Genomic DNA, 18,231 nt, shown 5'->3' with positions numbered 1-18,231 from the left:
CACTTGGTAACCATCTTTACCAAGTCTACATTATACATGCTACCTTTTAACAGTCCTCTGAAATGACCAGAATCCTCTCAGTGATACCAACATACTAGAAACCTCACGACACTGGTTAAGAAGTTGGCCCAACACTACGCTGAAGGACAAATAAATGGGATTAAATGCTAAGAGTGGAGAGGGTAAACATCAAGAGAAGGGGCTGGTGACAAAAGGCCGGAAGTGATCGGTGGACTGAGGGTGGGGATGGGAGTGTAAGAGACATTAAAATACTAACAGATTAGTTTGTGCCATGTGAAAGAGGGGGATGGGAGACGGAGGTAAATGGATGGTAGATGAAGGCAGACAGAAAAACCAATGGCTAACGATGGCTCCCAGAGTCGGGGAGAAAAGGGAGGAAGTGAAGACAATTGCTAGGGGTGATAAGCAGGAACACAATGAAAAGACAAAGAAAGAAATTGGAACAAGTGGGTAGGAGAATTGAAATTGCATGCAAACAGGAACTGGAGATGATCACTATGGACAGAGCACAAATGCTCTGCAAGTTAGTTGCCTAGTCTGCAGCAGGTCTCACATTTAGACCCAATGAGCTCCACCATGGACATAGCCCTCCCCACCATCAAGGACATCTCCAACAGGCGGTGCCTCAAGACAACATCCACTTGAGGACCCTGATCACCAGGAACATGCCTTTTCCTTAGTACGTCCATGGGGGAGGAAGCACAGAAGACTGAAGACCCACACTCATCAATTCAGAAACAGATTCTTTCCCTCCACCATCTGATTTAATCATGAACTCTAATTAACCCATGAATGTTACTGTACTCACAACGTTGGTGAGACCTGACATAGATTAGGAGACCACTTTGCCAAGCACCTATGCTCTGTCTGCCAGAAAAAGCAGGACCTCCTAGTGGCCACCCATTTTAACTCCACGTCCCATTCCCATTCCAACATGTCAACCCATTGCCTCCTCTACTGTCACGATGAAGCCACACTCAGGTTGGAGGAGCAAAACCTTATATTTCACGTGGGTAGCCTCCAACCTGATGGCATGAACATCGATTTCTCTGATGTCCAGTAATGGTCACCCCACCTCATCTTTCCCCATCCCCTTTTCCCTCCCTCACCTTTATCTCTTTGCCTGCCCATCACCTCCCTCTGGTGCTCTTCCCCCTTTTCTTTCTTCCATGGCCTTGTCTTCTATTAGATTCACCCCTTCTCCAGCCCTGTATCTCTCTCACCAATCAACTTCCCAGCTCTTTACTTCACCCGTCTCCCTCCATCAAACATTGACAATACTCTTTTCTAAAGATACTACCTGACCTGCTGAGTTCCTCCAGCATTTTGTGTGTGTGTTGCTTGGATTTCCAGTATTTTCAGATTTTCTTTTGTGAATATTATTGCACTATTTAGTTTAAAACTCTGTGTGATTTTATAAATCTGCTGCAAGTAATAAACTTACTATCATATAAAACACGGATAATAAACCTGATTCTGAGAAGGGTTCTATAAACAACAACATGATAATGAGCAATTATGTATTTTAGCCGAAAAAAATATCAGCCAAGCATATAAAAAGGACAATATTACAATAGTTATGGGGGAGTTAAATATGCAGCTACATTGAGAAAATCAGGTTGGTGCTGGACCTCAAGAAAGGAAATTGGGAGAATGGCAACAAGAGGGTTTTTTAAGCAACTTGTGGTTGAGCCCACGAGGAAAAAGGCAATTTTGGATTGGGAGTTGTGCAATGGACCAGATTTGATTCAGGAGCTCAAGGTAAAGGAACATTCAGGAGGCAGTATTTATAATATGATAAAGTTCACACTGCAGTTTGAGAGGGACAAGATAACATCAGATGCATCAGTATAGCAGTGGAGTAAAGGGAATTGGTGGCATGAGAGAGGAGCTGACCAAAGTTGATTGGAAGGGGTCACTAGCAGGGATAACAGTAAAACAGCAATGGCTGGAGTTTCTGGGGACAATTTGGAACGTGCAGAATAGATATATATTCCAAAGATGAAGTATTCTAAAGGGAGGATGAGGCAAGCATGGCTGAGAAGGGAAGTCAAAGACAGCAGAAAAGCAAAGGAGACGGCAAATTACATAGCAAAAATTAGTGGGAAGTTAAAAGATTAGGAAGCTTTTAAAATCCAACAGAAGGCAACTAAAAAAAGCCATGCGAAAAGATGAAATATGAAGGTAAGGTAACCAATAATATAAAAGAGAATACAAGATGATGTTTCAGATACATAAAGAGTTAAAAGGTTCTAAGGTTCAAAGTTTCATTTTATTATACAACTCTGAAGTTCTTTAATTCTCTGGCATAGCCATGAAACCAAGAAAGAAAAGCAGCGTGATCATCAACCCTCAAATCCCACCTCCCTGTATAAAAAATTATGACCAAAACTGGAACAGGCGCATCAACCCCCAAACCCTCCTCCCACACAAAAAAAAACAAGAAAATCGGGCAAGAAAACACAAAATACAAAAAAAACTGAAAAAAAATTTAGTAGTCCACATCCAGACTACAGTGCTGAAGCACCCAAACAATCTCCAAAGAGCAAAACACAGTCTCCAACAGTTCCAGCGTCACATTCAAGATGAGAAAAAAGTGTAAAAGAAGTGAAAAAGATGGTTCCATGATCTATCCAGACAATGTCAACCAAAGGAGCACTGTACACAGGTGCCATCTTGACTGGAAGGCAAGAGTGGCAAAAAGAGAGGCAGATGGAATGTAGTGTAGGGAAGTGCAAGGTCATGCACTTTGGTAAAAGGAATAAATCTGTAGACTATTTTCTAAAAGGGGAAAAGATTCAAAAATCAGAGGAGCAAAGGACTTCCAAGTCCCTTTTGCAGGATTCCCTAAAGGTTCACTTGGCGGTTCAAAGGGTGGTGAGGAAAACGCATAGTTAGCAATTATTTTGAGAGGATTAGAATACAAGAGCAAAGAAGTCATGCTCAGGCTGTATAAGCATTGGTCAGATCGCACTTGGAGTATTGTAAGCAGGCTTGGGCTCCTTATCTAAGGAAAGATGTGCTGGCATTGGAGAGGGTCCAAAGGAGCTTCAAGAGAATGATTCTGGGAATATAAGGGCACTTGACACCTCTGGGCCCGTTATCACTGGAGTTTAGAACAATGACAGGGGACCTCATTGAAACCTATCGGATATTGAAAGGTCTATGCAGACTGGATGTGGAGAGGATGTTTCCTATAGAGGGTGAGTCTAGGACCAGAGGGTACAGCCTCAGAATATAGGTATATACATTGAGAACAAAGATGAGGCACCTAGTCAACAATGTGGAAAATTGCCCAGGTATGCCTCATTCACAAAGTCACCTCAGCCCACTCACATTGTCAGCATAATATCATTGCTAGAACGAGCAACCAAACAAGATTTACTCTCCGATAGCTAGCTTAGTATTGTCCAGTTTGAGTTTTGTCTCTGCTCCATACCCTAACATAGATCAATGGAATTCAATGGCCATTATCAAATCCCCATTAATACGATGGAGTCAACTTTGCCCAGAAACTCATCTTGATCAGCCACGTTAATAGCTTGGCTGGCTACCAGAGGTCAAAAGCTGAAAACTGCAAGTGACTCACTTCCTAACAGCTCAAAGCTTTTCCAGCATCTACAAGGAATAAATGCTGAGAGTGATTGAATACTGTTCACTTTTCTGGAGGAGTGCCACTTCAAACAACTAAAATGCTCCACACTATCCAGGACAAAATAGACCTAAACCACCAGGCTGCACATCCATTATCAGCAGACAGTGTATGCGTTATTTACTATCAACAAAAATCAATGCAGTCACCGTTACTCTGACAGCTCCTCACAAACTCACAACCCCTACTCGCAAGAAGCTCAAGAGCAACAGGTGCATGGGAATACCACCACCCATCAGCCAGTGCTGACTGAGAAATACATTTCCATTCTTTCATGATTGCTGGATCTAAATCCTAAAAACTCCCTCACCAGCAACATTGTGGAAATACTTTCAACAGAGAAACTGTAGCAGTTCAGAATGACAGTTCACTACCATCTTCTCAGAGGCAATTAGGGATGGATCATCAATGCTGGCCTGTGAGCGACACCAAGGTCCCCATCGATCAATACCGGAGTTTGGTTTAGGTTATTCTGAAAGTATTCTGTCGGTGCTGTGCTACAATATTCCCCTGGACTTCTGAGCAGTCCATGAACCAATAAACATCTAATATTAATAAAACATTGTTTTGACAGTGATAGAGTGTTATATTTATTGTGGGAATGATTACGAATTAACAAGAGCCCCATCAAGTATTGTGTCTCTTACCAATGCTAAAGTAATTGGAATTAGCCACCTGTTATCTTTAACCATTCTTAATTAAATATCTGTCAACTATCCTTGTCTACAGAAATGAAAGACTGAGCCCACACTCCAACAAAACATGTTGTGTCTGATATATGCTAAGAGATAAAAAAGAGCAAGTGACCAGAAGAGTATATAGATTAAATAAAAAGCAATAAACAGTCCAGTTAAAATTCATGTTTATTCTTCTTCTTTTCATTAATAGTTATCCCAATAAGAACACAGGACAGTACAACAGAGGAAAAGACCCTGTGGCCCACAATGTTGTGCAAACTATTTAAATTAGAAACCAAATGCCCAACCGAACTAATCCATTCTGCTAAGCAATATCCATATCCTTCATTTCCTGCAGCCTCTTGAATGCCTCCATCCACTACCACCCAGGCAATGCACCTCCACATACCCAGGACTCCGTATGAAAAACAACTTGTCCTGTTCATCTCCTTCAGACTGACCCATTCACATTAAATGCATGCCGTCTGGTATTATACATTTCAATGCCTGAAAAAAAACAAAGTGATTGCCTATTCTATCTTACTTCTCAATTTTATAAACCTATATCACATTCCTCTCAGCCTTCTGAGAAAACCCAAGTTTGTCCAACTTCTCATTATAGCACATGCCCTCTAATCCAGGCAGCAACCTGGTCAACTATTCTGCACCCTCTCCAAAGTCTCCACAACCTTCCTATAATGGAGTTAACAAAACTGAATGCAATATTCCGGATGGTGTCTAATTAGTTTTATAATTTCCCAACTCTTGAACTCAATTCATTTAGTAAAGGGAAGCATGACATATGCCCTTTTATCTACCTGCTTAGCCACTTTCAGGGAACTATGGGCTTTTATTATCCATAACTACATCTAATTTATATACCACTGTATCATTTGCCAGTCTTCTACACCATCCACAACATTACTAATCTTTGTATTTTCTGCAAACTTAATTAAAATCACCCACTACGCTTTTATCCAGGTCATTTAAATATATCACAAACACATGATTTGTGCATATTATCGCAATTTGCAATTTTCTTATGTAGTACTGGGACATGCCCTCTGTAGATGCAACTGACAAAAATATCAGCACATTTTCTTATTAATGGCACAGGAGAAGATCATCCAGCTCCCAGGGTAGCAAAATCTTTAGTCATATTTCTTCTCTCCTAATACTCTGCAGTTTATTATCTCACACCCACTCCTCATCTATCCCAAAGTGAAAACATTAAACTTGGAGAGTTATTCTACGTTGCACAAAATGTAAAGCAAATACATATTATTATCTATATAAGAATAGTAATTTCCAAATTCAGTGCTATCAATATGAACCACAAATCTGGTAAAATTACATTATCATGGGTTCACCTCTTGCCATTACTTTCAGATTTGATATAATGTCTGAAGAAATTTATATTTACGCAATACATAGATACATTTCTGAACAGCAAAACGCATTTCGTAAACAGTAAGCTTGAAACAAACTATGCCAATGTTAACGTAGTTCAGCCGAATTCTACGTTAACGGGGCAACGTAATCAACCAAGAAAGCATCCAATTTTAGGAGTTTAGAGAAATTGTGGTTTGTTCCCCAAAATCTAAGATAATGAAAACAAATAACTAATTTTCTTTGTTAGTCATTAGTAATCCTAAAGTTATCCGTTATGTTTATTTCCTAAGTTCCTTGAGCATTAGATTTACATATTATTTAACATACCCAAATCGATGTTGAAGCATCAGTAATAAATATTTTATAATATAACCACATTTCAGTTAGTTACTTTCTCCTCTACACAGTTAACACCCTCCAACAGAGAACCTGTGTCACGCTGTGATCTTGATGACAATTACAGGACAATCGGCATTTACGAAAACAGTAGCCGGCTTTAATTTAAACGAGGTTTTAAATTGATAATGCATAAAAGCAAAAGTTCCACGTTTTACTTGATAACTGAGATTAGTTAACAAACCATTTCATCTTATATTTGATTAACTCGGTCCTCACAAATGATTTACGATTGGTGAATATGAATATTTAGGAAAAAATCACAAATATTCAGCAGGACTTCATCAATATTATGACCTGTCCTCTGAAACAAAAGGCCTATATCTATCAGCCGTTAACAAAGCCTGAATCTTTCAATAACAAAAGCCTGGAGGGCATTGTACACCCTTACCACCGACTTCAAAACAGCATTGGAACAAGCACTATCCGCTGCCAATTAGTGAAGAAACAATTTTCCCCTCACACACACTTACCAACATCTTGATCGAATGGATTGGCGTTAAAGAGAGGCATCTCTGAAGCGCGTATCTCCTTCCAGGCGTACGTTCACTTTGTTGCAGTCGGACTCGCCCGTCCGTGGAGTGTTTCGCCGTCTAGAGACCCCCCGATTCACTCTGCAGCCAGGACTCTCCCAACGCCTGCGCGGGGATCGACACGGCGGCAGCTTCACCCCCGCCGGATGTTCTGCCAGCGCCGCGATCGCCGAGCCGCCTCCCGTCGTGGCTACTGCCGGCGTGAGCTCCGAGCCATCGTTTCACAGCCGTCAGCATTGACTGCGAGCCCTCGACCCTGTCCACTGTCCAGATCCAGATCCAGAACGTCTCTCGTGGAAACACAGCATGTTGGGAAATCAGGGCGCCTCTTGCACTGCCTGAAAAGAGTGTGCGTTAGGGAGAGGAATGATAAATCTTAGCCACAAACTGTAAAGTTACATAGGAACACAATATTTATTTGATATCGGCAAACATGTATCTACCAAAACAATTAATAGGCTTTTGTATATTTCGTTGTATTATGATCACTGTTCAGATTTATTTTTCCCATTGACTAACCCAAAGTCAGTAACGTAATCGTGCAACTCCTCTAGCAGGCAGATTGTAAGGAACAACACTGAAACATTACACCTGTTCATACATAACTACTGTATAGTTATCGCTCTTTAGTTAAACAGTGAAATGTATGTATGACCCCGAAGAGTCATTTGGCTCTTTGAGAAATACTTCGTCAATGACTACCCCGCCCCTTCCTCTCCTAACCCTATTCTATCCATTGGAGCCTAACGCTGTTATTCCTTTCAGTTTAAACCGCCTCTTTATTTTTTCGTATGCTTCATTTCGGTCTTGATGCTAAATTTATGTAGGAATTTTTTTCTAGCTCATTCTCAGTTTATGCTTTCTCACATCAATCCGCAAACTCAAATTAAAATTAATTGTGATGGGTATATATATGTGTGTGTGCGTGTGTTTATATATATATCCATTGAATTGACTTTATTACTTACAACCTTCATGTACATGAGGAGTAAATATCTTCCCATCTTCCATGAGGAGCAGAAGTAGGCCATTTGGCCAATCGAGTATGCTCCACTATTCAATCATGGGCTGATCCAATTCTGACAGTCATCCCCACTCCCCTGCCTTCTCCCCATACACTTTGATGCCCTGGCTAATCAAGAACCTATCTATCTCTGCCTTAAATGCACCCAATGACTTGGCCTTCACAGCCAGTCATGGCAATGAATTCCACAGATTTATCGCCATCTGACTAAAGTAATTTCTCTGCATCGCTGTTCTAAATGGACATCCTTCAATCCTAGGATAGGTAATGGAAACAGAAGAGAGGAAACTGTGTGGACTAGGTTAAGGCTGGGGCATTGTGCATTAAACAAAACATTGAAAATGATAGGGAAACACCAGACAGGATTGTGTGAGGAATGTCAGGAAGAGGAGTCAGTAGAACATGTAGTTTTGTGTTGCAGGAAGTATGGGATACAGAGAGATGATGAGAATTAAATTAAGGGAGTTGGGGATGCAGGAATTCACATTCAAAGGGTTGCTGGGCATGGGTGAGAGAGCACAAGTCCGGGTATTTTTAGCGTTTTTAAGGGGTACAGGGTTTTTTTTATAGGATATGACAGATAAACAGGAATAGGGTACTAGGATGGTCAAAGATGGGAGGGTAAAGTGTTGGTTTGTGTGTGTGTGTGCGCGCGCGCGTGCACGATTGGATGAAGGGATTTAGAATATATGTCTAGTGCACATTCTGGAGCAGAGGGTGGCGGTAATGCACCATTAAGCTGGATGCCATCTCCCATAAAACAAGATACAGACAGACAGATCCTTCAATCCTGAAGTCACGCCCTCTTGTCCTACACTCCCGTACTATGGGAAATAACTTTCCCATATCTAATCTGTTCAGGCCTTTTAACATTTGGAGTAGTGGGAAGTTCACATCCACAGATGTGCTGGGCTGTCCGCACCACTCTCTGCAGAGTCTTGCGATTGAGAGAAGTACAGTTCCCATACCAGGCAGTGATGCAGCCAGTCAGGATGCTTTCAATCATGCCCCTACAGAAAGTTCTTAGAATTTGGGGGCCCATACCAAACTCCTTCAACCATTTGAGGTGAAAGAGGTGCTGTCGTGCCTTTTTCACCACACAGCCGGTATGTACAGACCATGTATCCAGGGTATAAACGCAATGAAAAATATGATATTTTTTCCAGCAACACAGTACAGAACAAACATAAATAACATAACCTTCCACAATTATTTTGTTACATTTTCCCCACCCCACGTTCTGCAGGAACTGTCCTACCAGCATCTTCTTGCCAACCATTATCCAGCCAATGTTTTCTTCAGTCTAGGAATCTCTTACACTTTCACTGACCTGGTCTGTCCTATTTTTGTCTTGAACTTTTATCCTCTGCTCTCTCACTCCACAAGCTAGAGCTTCATGGACTGATACTTGCATCAGACATCCCTGTTATACTTCGCGACTGCAGAAACTAATCAAACGTCGTTGTGTATGTGGCCCGGTTACACAACAATGCTGTCAATAAAAACGCTAGAGACAGGAGCTGAGGTTCATGGTTCTTTATTGGCAGAAAATGAACTCGGCACACACGTACAGGTCAATACGCGCCTAATAGTGCATTCAACGACATGTTACAGAAACATAAAGTAGTCCCTCATTATACTGTAGGCTATACGGTACACTCCTCCTCTTTTATTTTAATAATGTATAAACTGTTTTTTTACTAGGGCAGTAGTTAAACAAATATGTTTACCCTTAATGTACAAACGCTTACCATTTGTTTACTTAGTAACTTAATAATATCAAATTATAACAAAGTAATTTAATAATATCAAATAATAACAAGCTTTTTTTTTACTTTTGGTCTAAGACCCATTTAGAACTCAAATCTTGTGGGGGGGGGGGTCTTCTCTAGATTCTCTGGCACTGAAGCAAATAGGTCTTCACTTTATTGTCTGGAATAAATTGAACAATCCACAAATTGGCAGGTTCCACCATAAAGAGTAGTCACCTCCATCTTGCAAAGATGATAAAAACAAAGTGAAATCTGTGAAGAGGTGATTGTTATTCTTAAACATATATACAATCATCAAAATGAGATGGCATTGGAAAGTGTCTTCAAATAGTGTGCTCTTCAGTCTGTCAATAAACTTGTTTGTTTTAAGACAGATTTCCATATAAAAGTCATGAAAAGTTGACCTCTGAGCATAGGGAGTTAAGAAGATGTGCGCCTCCAACTTGCTAAGAGATCTAGGTAGCAGGTGGCCAACATATAATGAAGACTCCTCTGTGCAGCTGTCCTAGATACATACGCATCTTTGTGTTATCACTTGTCTTCCCTAGCTATATCTCATTTGTTCCAACTGAGCTAATTACACAGCCAATCTTCATATTCTTCTTAGATTCCAAATAGATAGTCTGACCTTTATGATACCATCTCTTATCGTAATATAACTTTCCATCTTCTATTCGTGCTTCATATCTTTGTGCTGGTGATTCAGCAGGAGTGCTGGGAAGATGCTCAGGAGAGGATGGAGATGCTGGTCTTTTCGGAGATTTAAGCTTATTAAGAGTTCACAGAACTTCCATTATCTGTTCATCTGCAGGTTTTTGTCTTTTGTCTGTAATTGGAACAGAGTCATTAGGTCTCTTCCTTAGTTTCCTAGTCATTATTGGCTTTATCTCCATAGAATCTCCTGTGAGTTCCATTGTTAGCTTCTCATTCTCAATCATCTGTTTCTTTTCTTCTAACTCAATCTTTTTATCTTCAAATTCCTTCGCTGCTGCTTTCTGCTCTTTAACATAATTCCTTTCCATTTGTTCTGTCTCCAGTTGCAGAAAAAGCTCTGCATTTTGTATTCTTTCCTTGCATTGTTGATCTAGTTTCTTCATCCTTTTCTGATACTCCTGCAAAGTGCCTTCCTGTAACTGCTGTTGCTGTCTTTTGAGAGATGTCAATTTCTCCTTGTACATTTGCTCTTTTACTTCCAGGTAGTCTTCATCATCCTGCTTATTGGCAATATCTGTCTCCTTTGCATTCTCGGTATCTTCATCTGAGTCGCGACCACGGAGACTGCATTTGTCCCCATCGTTGACGCTGTCTAGCTCCTCCTCGTCGTTGTAATAGTCGACAATGGGTGAGAGGAGAGCTGCGGATGTCTTCCCCGCTGAACTACCTTCCTTTGTTGACACATCTAGTGCTTTATCGGTGTGCCAATCCAACTGGATTTTCCTGAGCCATTCACATCCCAGCAACAGTGGTCCTCCATTTTTCAGTACATAGAAGTTCAGCTGCTGTGTTTTGTCTCCATAGGTCACTGTCTCTTTAATTTTACCTCTGGGACACACTTTCTGTCCTGTGTAAGTCTTTAGCAGTAGTTCAGTTCGTTTCGGAAGTATGTGAGAAAACAGTCGCTTGTGGTCGTGTACAGAGATCACTGTTAAAGCTGAGCCTGTGTCCAACTCCATTTTCAGTCTCATGCCTGCCACTTGTGGAGTGATCCTTATTACTCTTCGATCATCTGTCTCTTTCATGCTGTGAAGTTGCAGACAAGACAATTCACTTTCATCGGAGTCGTTTTCATCAGAACTGCTTTCTTCCATTTTGTGTACATTGTTGTGTTTTCCTTTCTGGGGTTTCTTGTTTCTCTGTATTTTGTCCTTTTTCTGCTGTTTACTAGCTTTGCATACTCTGCCAGTGTGGCCCTGTTTGCCACAGTTTCTGCATTCTTTGTCTTTAAACCAGTCATCAGGGTCATGTGACATGTTCCCACAATGGTAACATTTCTTTCCTTCATTTCTGTTCAGTGACATTTTATTCGTAGCATATTCCAGAGAATTTTGTTGTATCTCGGAAGCACCCTGTGCCGCTGTTTGCATTGATATTGCAATGTTTAGCGCTTTCTCTAATGTAAGGTCTCTTTCACCCAGCAGCTTCTTCTGTGTGGTTTCACAGTGCATGCCACACACTAACCTGTCCCTCAATGTGTCCAATAGACCAGCTCCAAATTGACAATGTTCTGATAATTTGCGCAATTCAGCACTATGTTCAGAAATGCTTTCATTTTTGCTCTGATTCCATTTGTGAAATTTAAACCTTTCAGCAATGACCAGTGGTTTGGGGTTTAAATGCTGTTGGAGAGTGTCTATTATTTGCTTGAACGTTTTGTCAGCTGGCTTTTCAGGGGTTAACAAGCTCCGTAGCAGCCCGTATGTTTTTTCTCCCATAATACTGAGTAAGACGCTGGCTTTCTTTTCATCATTAACACAGTTAGCCTCACAATATAACTCCACCACTCAATGTAAGTCGCTCTGTCTTCAGTGCCACTATCAATTGCTGTAATGGTTCCAATCATCACCATCTTTGTTATGTTAATTTAGCCCCGTTTCCCCCTTGTTTTCTTTTTGACTCACATGTCCTTTTTGCTAGCGCCACGAGTGCACTCCGTCTAGATGGGTGTGTCACTCCTTGTTATCTTCCCTTCTGGGGCAGGCAGACCCTCAGCCCCTGGGGGTCAGTGCCGGTTGTGGTCTCGGCTGAATGAGCTGCGGCTCCAACTGTGTCTCTTGGTCTCCCGACGTTCCTGACCCCGGCTGTGCTCCTGCTTCCTTTCAGACTCACGGCCTCGCTCTGCCTCCTTCTCCCGCTCCTTGACTCATTCCTTGTGCTCTTCCTCTGAGTGCCGTTATCAACTAAAACACAGTGTTCCAATAAGATGTAGATTCATTAACCTCATCGCCAATTTGTTGTGTATGTGGCCTGGTTACACAACAATGCTATTAATAAAAACGCTGGAGGCGGGAGCTAAGGTTCATGGTTCTTTACTGACAGAAAACGAACTCGGCACACACGTACTGATCAATACGCACCTAATAGCGCATGCTCAATATGCGCCTAATAGCGCATGCAATGACGTGTTACTAAAACATAAAGTAGTCCCTTATTATACTATTGACTATGCAGTACAAACGTAAAACACAGGAGCTTGGGAGAACGTGCACACTTAGTCTTTACTTTAGTAAGGTGCTTTATGTGGCGGTGTAATGATGTATACCATTCACATACCTTGACGCATAAGGAATTATGTAAGCAAAAAGTTTGCTAAATCAAACAATATATTTACAATTACACAAATACTACTGAAATATTAAATACACAACACACCTTCCTGCTTAGCTATAAACTCCAACTCAATATAGAATGCATTTCAACAATATAATGCAACTATTATATAGACATCCAGAGCAAAGTAAATTTTAAATTTCCCCATTCAGGCCTAAAAATTTAATTGTTGTGAAGGATTACTTACTCTTGTGGGATAATGTCTTTCCTGACAAGGGGGATCACTCTGCTTGGCAGGTGAGGCTGGGGGCTGTGAAACAATCTCATGCTCTGAGGACTCCTCTGTGGTGATTGTAGGGGTTAACTCTGGGACTGCAGGAAGTGGTTCTGACAGCTCTGGACACCTTTCTTCTCTAACGATTGACTCTGCTTACTTAAACTGATTGATGTGTCATCTCCAGATGACATCAGACACAATCTCCACTGTGCAGGACAGAGGTCCAGTTTTGTCCTTAATCCTTCTGGGTATCCACTTTTGATCACATTTGATATCATAATTTCCCTTACCTTTCAGAAAGACACCTCACACTGCTTTCCCTATTGCCATTTCTTCCATACCTGTGGCAATGCGTCCAAGGGATGGAATACAGTACCCAGATTTCTCAGGAACATGTTAAAGTAATTGAATAATCCTAAAAAGGACTGCAACTAGACATATCCTTTGGCTTTGGGGCATCCGCCACTGCAGAAATTTTCTCAGCACACTTGTGTAATCCTTCAGCGTCAATACCTTGCAGCAGCTGGTCCATAGCTTTCTGCCAGAGTGCAGGCGCAGATACTTCTTCAAAAATAAGCCTATGATAGCGATAAAACCCTTTGTGAGTGTTCATGGTGAGAAACACTTCGGATTCTTCTTCCAACTCTGCTAAGTCCACTTTGCTGAATTGTTTCCCTCCAGAAAGGTTTGCAAAGATATCTAATGTCCTGCGAAGAGGGTATTGATCTACTTTCATTACTGAGTTGATGGAGACCTTAAAATCACCACATATTCTGATAGACCTATTCTTCTCAGCTAGAGGGACCAATGGTGTTGCCTATGAACTCCACTCAACGTTAGAAAGAATTCCTTCAGCCTATATGTGATCTAGCTCACTGGCTACATTATCATGAATGGTATAAGGTACCAAACAAGCTTTGCAAAATTTAGGTGTGGCATTTTCCTTTAACCCTATTTTATGCTTGATATGTTTGAGTTTTCCAGTGGCATTCTTGAACACTGGCATCATCCAGTACCTTGCTTAATTCACTTTCAGTTAACTCAATTGCAGAGATGCAGAATGCAAATGATTGATGGATCGCCAATCAAGCTGAAGTTGTATCAGCCAATCATGGCCCCACAATGCTGGCCCTCCTGTTTTTCCACGTACAAGCCCAATGTGGCCTGACTTGAATTGAATTGACTTTCTTGCTCACATCCTTCATATACATGAGGAGTAAAAATCTTTACGTTATGTCTCCATCTAGATGTGCAATTATAGTAATCTATAATAAATATTATGTACAACAGAATAGTCAATATAACATAGAAATACATTTTCATCAGCATGAATTAAGCAGTCTGATAGCCTGGTGGAAGAAGCTGTGACGGAGCCTCTTCGTCCTCGCTTTTATGCTGTGGTACCATTTCCCGAATGGTAGCAGCTGGAACAGTTCATGGTTGGGGTGACTCAGGACTCCAGTGATCCTTCAGGCCCTTTTTACACACCTGTCTCTGTAAATGTCCTGAATAGTGGGACGTTCACATCTACAGATGTGCTGGGGGCTGTCCGCACCACTCTCTATAGAGTCCTGCGTTTGAGGGAAGTACAGTTCCCATACCAGACAGTGATGCAGTCAGTCAGGATGCTCTCAATTGTGCCCCTGTAGAAAGTTCTTAGAATTTAGAGGACCATACCAAACTTCTTCAACCGTCTGAGGTGAAAGAGGCACTGTTGTGACCACGTGAGATCCTCAGTGATGTTTATGGCAAGGAACTTAAAGCTGTTCACCCTCTCAACCCCAGATCCATTGATGTCAATAGGGGTTAGCCTGTCTCCATCCCTCCGGTAGTCCACAACCAGCTCCTTTGTTTTTGCGATATTGAGAGAGAGCTTGTTGGTTGTTGTATTTCACTGTTACAAATGTCATTCCCATAGGAGTTACCTTTTCTCCAGTACTTTTCCTCCCCACCATTGAGCATATCTATACTGACGTTGTCACAGGAAAGCAGCATCCATCACAGGGACCCCATCACCCAGGTAATGCCCTCTTCTCACTGCTGCCATCAGGAAGAAGGTACAGGAGCCTCAGAACACAGCACCACATTTAGGGACAATTATTACCTCTCAACTGTCAAGCTCTTGAACCAAAGAAGATAACCACTCAATTTCACTTACCCCATCATTGAAATGTTCCCACAGCCTATGACTCACTTTCAAGAACTCTTCATCTCATGCCCTTATTACTTATTGCTTATTAATTATTATTATTTTTATTTTTCTCAGCTCAAGCTGGTAAAACCTGAAGTATGGGCATAGCCAAGCACAATCATTCCTCAATTGCTCAGAACTTTTGGACTATTCTAGTGATGTTTATCAATGTGGCTCTCTGAAGATTTACATAAATAGTGCTGTGTTGGCCGAATTGTTTAATGCTATTGTGTAGTGACTATGGGATGATACCATTTGTAGATAATACTCTTAAGATAATGTATACCCTTGTAAGTCGCGCTGATACACAACGAGTGAAAGCAACATACTGAGTCAAGCAGGGTCTGGTTGAACTGTTTACTGTTTAATCCGTGCGCGCTTAAGTGCCCACTCCCAGCCTCCCCCGCTCTTTGGAGGCCGAAGTGTCATTGGCTTCTGGGCCGAAGTCTGCCCCGCACTCAGAGCCCTCTCGGTTGCCGCTGGCTGCGGACTCCCCCGTAACTGCTGGAGCCGGTTCGCTTGCTGTGTGGGCGAGCTGCCACACTCTGTTCATTTTCCATAGTCTTTAAATTTCCTCTTTTATTTCAGCATATTTCTGTTTTTTTTTTCACATATTGATTTCTGTGCATTATGTGTGTTTGGAATGACTAAATCTATTAAGTAAGTTGCTCTTTTTTGTTTTTCCTGCATTATTATATCCGGATGATTATTATGGAGTGTTTTATCTGTAATAACAGATCGGTTGTAATTTAATTTGTGACTTTAAAACTGGATCAGGCTTGTATTTATAGTAAGGTATGGTTTTTTTTATGAGTTTGTATTTTAAAGCAAGATTTTGCTGAATGATGTTTGTCACTTGATTGTGCCTGTGTAAGTAATCAGATAAAGTTAAACTGCGACAGGATCCTGTAATGTTTTGAATTGTTTCTCATTTCTCTTGGTACTTCCTGCATTTATCAACTTTTATTATATATTTTTGATTTTTTTTTGTGTGTTAACCACCTGATCCTGTATTGTCACAATGATCCCTTTTGTTTCTGAGAAGCGGTCTCCAAGTCTGAGCCAGGCGCTCAACACTTCCTCGTCGACATCTCATCTGCTCAACTCATTGGGATATTTCCCATGGAGGGTCATGCTCTTCCATTGGTTAACTTTTTCTTCTCTAATGATAATATCTTCATTTTTCTGGGGTTGCGCACTCATTTAAATTTAGATATGTACATTTCTTATCAGAATATGCATATGCTTGCATCAAGTGCTGAATCCTGTTTTCATTGATGAAAATTTATCATTAGAAGTTTTATCTGTTTATGTCCGTTATTCCTCTTCCTCATTCTATCTAAGTCATGTTAATCTAAGCACATTCAATTGTACATAGTGTTTTCTAAAATTAGTCATTTCAATTCTTATTTTTCTCTGTAAATTTTCCAGGTTGGTTTCAGACCAAGATATTACGCCAAAAGAATATGTTAATATGAGTATAGCTGAAGTGTTCATTGCCTTTGTTATACTTTTACTATTGAGCTCTGGTTAGCAGATTTTCTTAAGCCTTTAAGTAAATGCTTTTGAAAGTTTTCCCCATATCACACTATGATCTATTTTCTTTGCTCGTTGATGTACCAGATACCTCTATGTTTCATATTGATCCATTGGTTTTATGGTACCTTACTGCTCTGTTTTGTATTGTGTTAGCTCTGTTGCACCTTCGGTTTTGCTCAATGTTCTGCACTTATCTAGTCCAAAGTTCATGTTTATATCTTTTGAAAATAGTTCTACTATTTGAATGAATTGCTTCATCTTTACTGATGAAGGAGCGTAGTGGACTTAGAGAGTCGCCGTAGCAAATGCATCGGTTTATTTTGATAATGGTGATTGTTCTTTTTTATTGTTAATTGATAGGGTGATTATAGTACACCAATGCTTCATCAGATGTTGAAGGAATTTACCTGCATGAAATTTATCTCTGTTAGTCTTGCGAGACCATGGATCTGCACCTGAAAAGTCTTCACTCTCCAGGGTGCAGGCCTGGGCAAGGTTGTATGGAAGACAGGCAGTTGCCCATGCTGCAAGTCTCCCCTCTCCATGACACCAATGTTGTCCAAGGGAAGGGCAAGGGCCGATACAGCTTGGCACCAGTGTCGTCGCAGAGCACTATGTGGTTAGGTGCCTTGCTCAAGGACACAACACGCTGCCTCGTCTGGGGCTCGAACTCACAACCTTCAGTTCGCTAGTCCAATGCCTTAACTACTTGGCCACGTGCTCACGTGCATGAAAGAATATTGTGCAATAAACTGTTAATGAAGTTTGTCCCTCTATGCTGTCATATCAGTCTCAAGTTCCCTTACTCAGTAGTATACTCACATTATGAATATGTTTACTTCTAATGACCATTTCATGCATGTCTGAGTCACCTCAGTTGTTAGTGGACTTGCTCCCTTGAGAAACACCAGCAGCATTTGCAGCCTGTGGTGTTGGTGGGCTACTTTGAGTGCTGGCAGTATCTTTTTCGGGTTTCACAGTGCCTGCCTTCCTATTCAGCAGTGCAAACACTAGCGGTTTGCATACTGTCATGCTCAGTTCCAGCTTCAGGCTTGCCCAGGCGACCCCCAGGCAGTGGCTGTTCCATCGACATCTCTCTACGTCTAAGGTGAAAGGGTATTGCTTTTTATACCTGCAGTCGGGTTTTGGTTCCAGCCGCCCCAATATGGAGAACAGATGCTGACCAGAGCAACGCCCAATATGGGTACAGACAGATTTGTTGCTGTTTTGGTCCACCTGCCTGCATATCTGCAAAGCTTTCTCCTGCCAGCTGGGGACGAGCCTGATGGGGGACAGAAAATCTCTCATGGGTTATTATCATATTATTTTTACTTTTTTCCCAGCTCAAGCTGGTAAAACCTGAGGTACAGGTAGAGTCAAACCCACATTAGCACAGGTGCACTACAGGGTACAAAGTTTAATATGGCATTGGAGCTGTGCTTAGCGCTCTGCTCTACTCGCATTACACTTATGAGTGTGTGGCTAAGCAC

At 41.3% G+C, this 18,231-nt stretch overlaps 1 protein-coding gene and 1 pseudogene across 2 annotated transcripts in view; both read right to left on the bottom strand.

Moving 5' to 3' along the window:
• The window catches only part of LOC134344429 (signal transducing adapter molecule 1-like), an 89,597-nt gene extending 82,631 nt beyond the window's left edge, over positions 1-6,966 (bottom strand). For both annotated transcript variants that reach the window (XM_063044199.1, XM_063044200.1), the window contains exon 1: positions 6,612-6,966. In XM_063044199.1, coding sequence (XP_062900269.1) covers positions 6,612-6,651 — 40 coding nt within the window. In that variant the 5' untranslated portion in view covers positions 6,652-6,966. The remainder of the gene's footprint in view (positions 1-6,611) is intronic.
• LOC134343767 (sin3 histone deacetylase corepressor complex component SDS3-like) lies at positions 6,732-13,624 on the bottom strand (annotated as a pseudogene).
• Positions 13,625-18,231: the final 4,607 nt, after the last annotated feature.

This window comes from Mobula hypostoma, chromosome 3 (assembly GCF_963921235.1).
Source record: "Mobula hypostoma chromosome 3, sMobHyp1.1, whole genome shotgun sequence".
Lineage (NCBI taxonomy): Eukaryota > Metazoa > Chordata > Chondrichthyes > Myliobatiformes > Myliobatidae > Mobula > Mobula hypostoma.
This window is presented reverse-complemented; position numbering and strand designations above follow the sequence as displayed.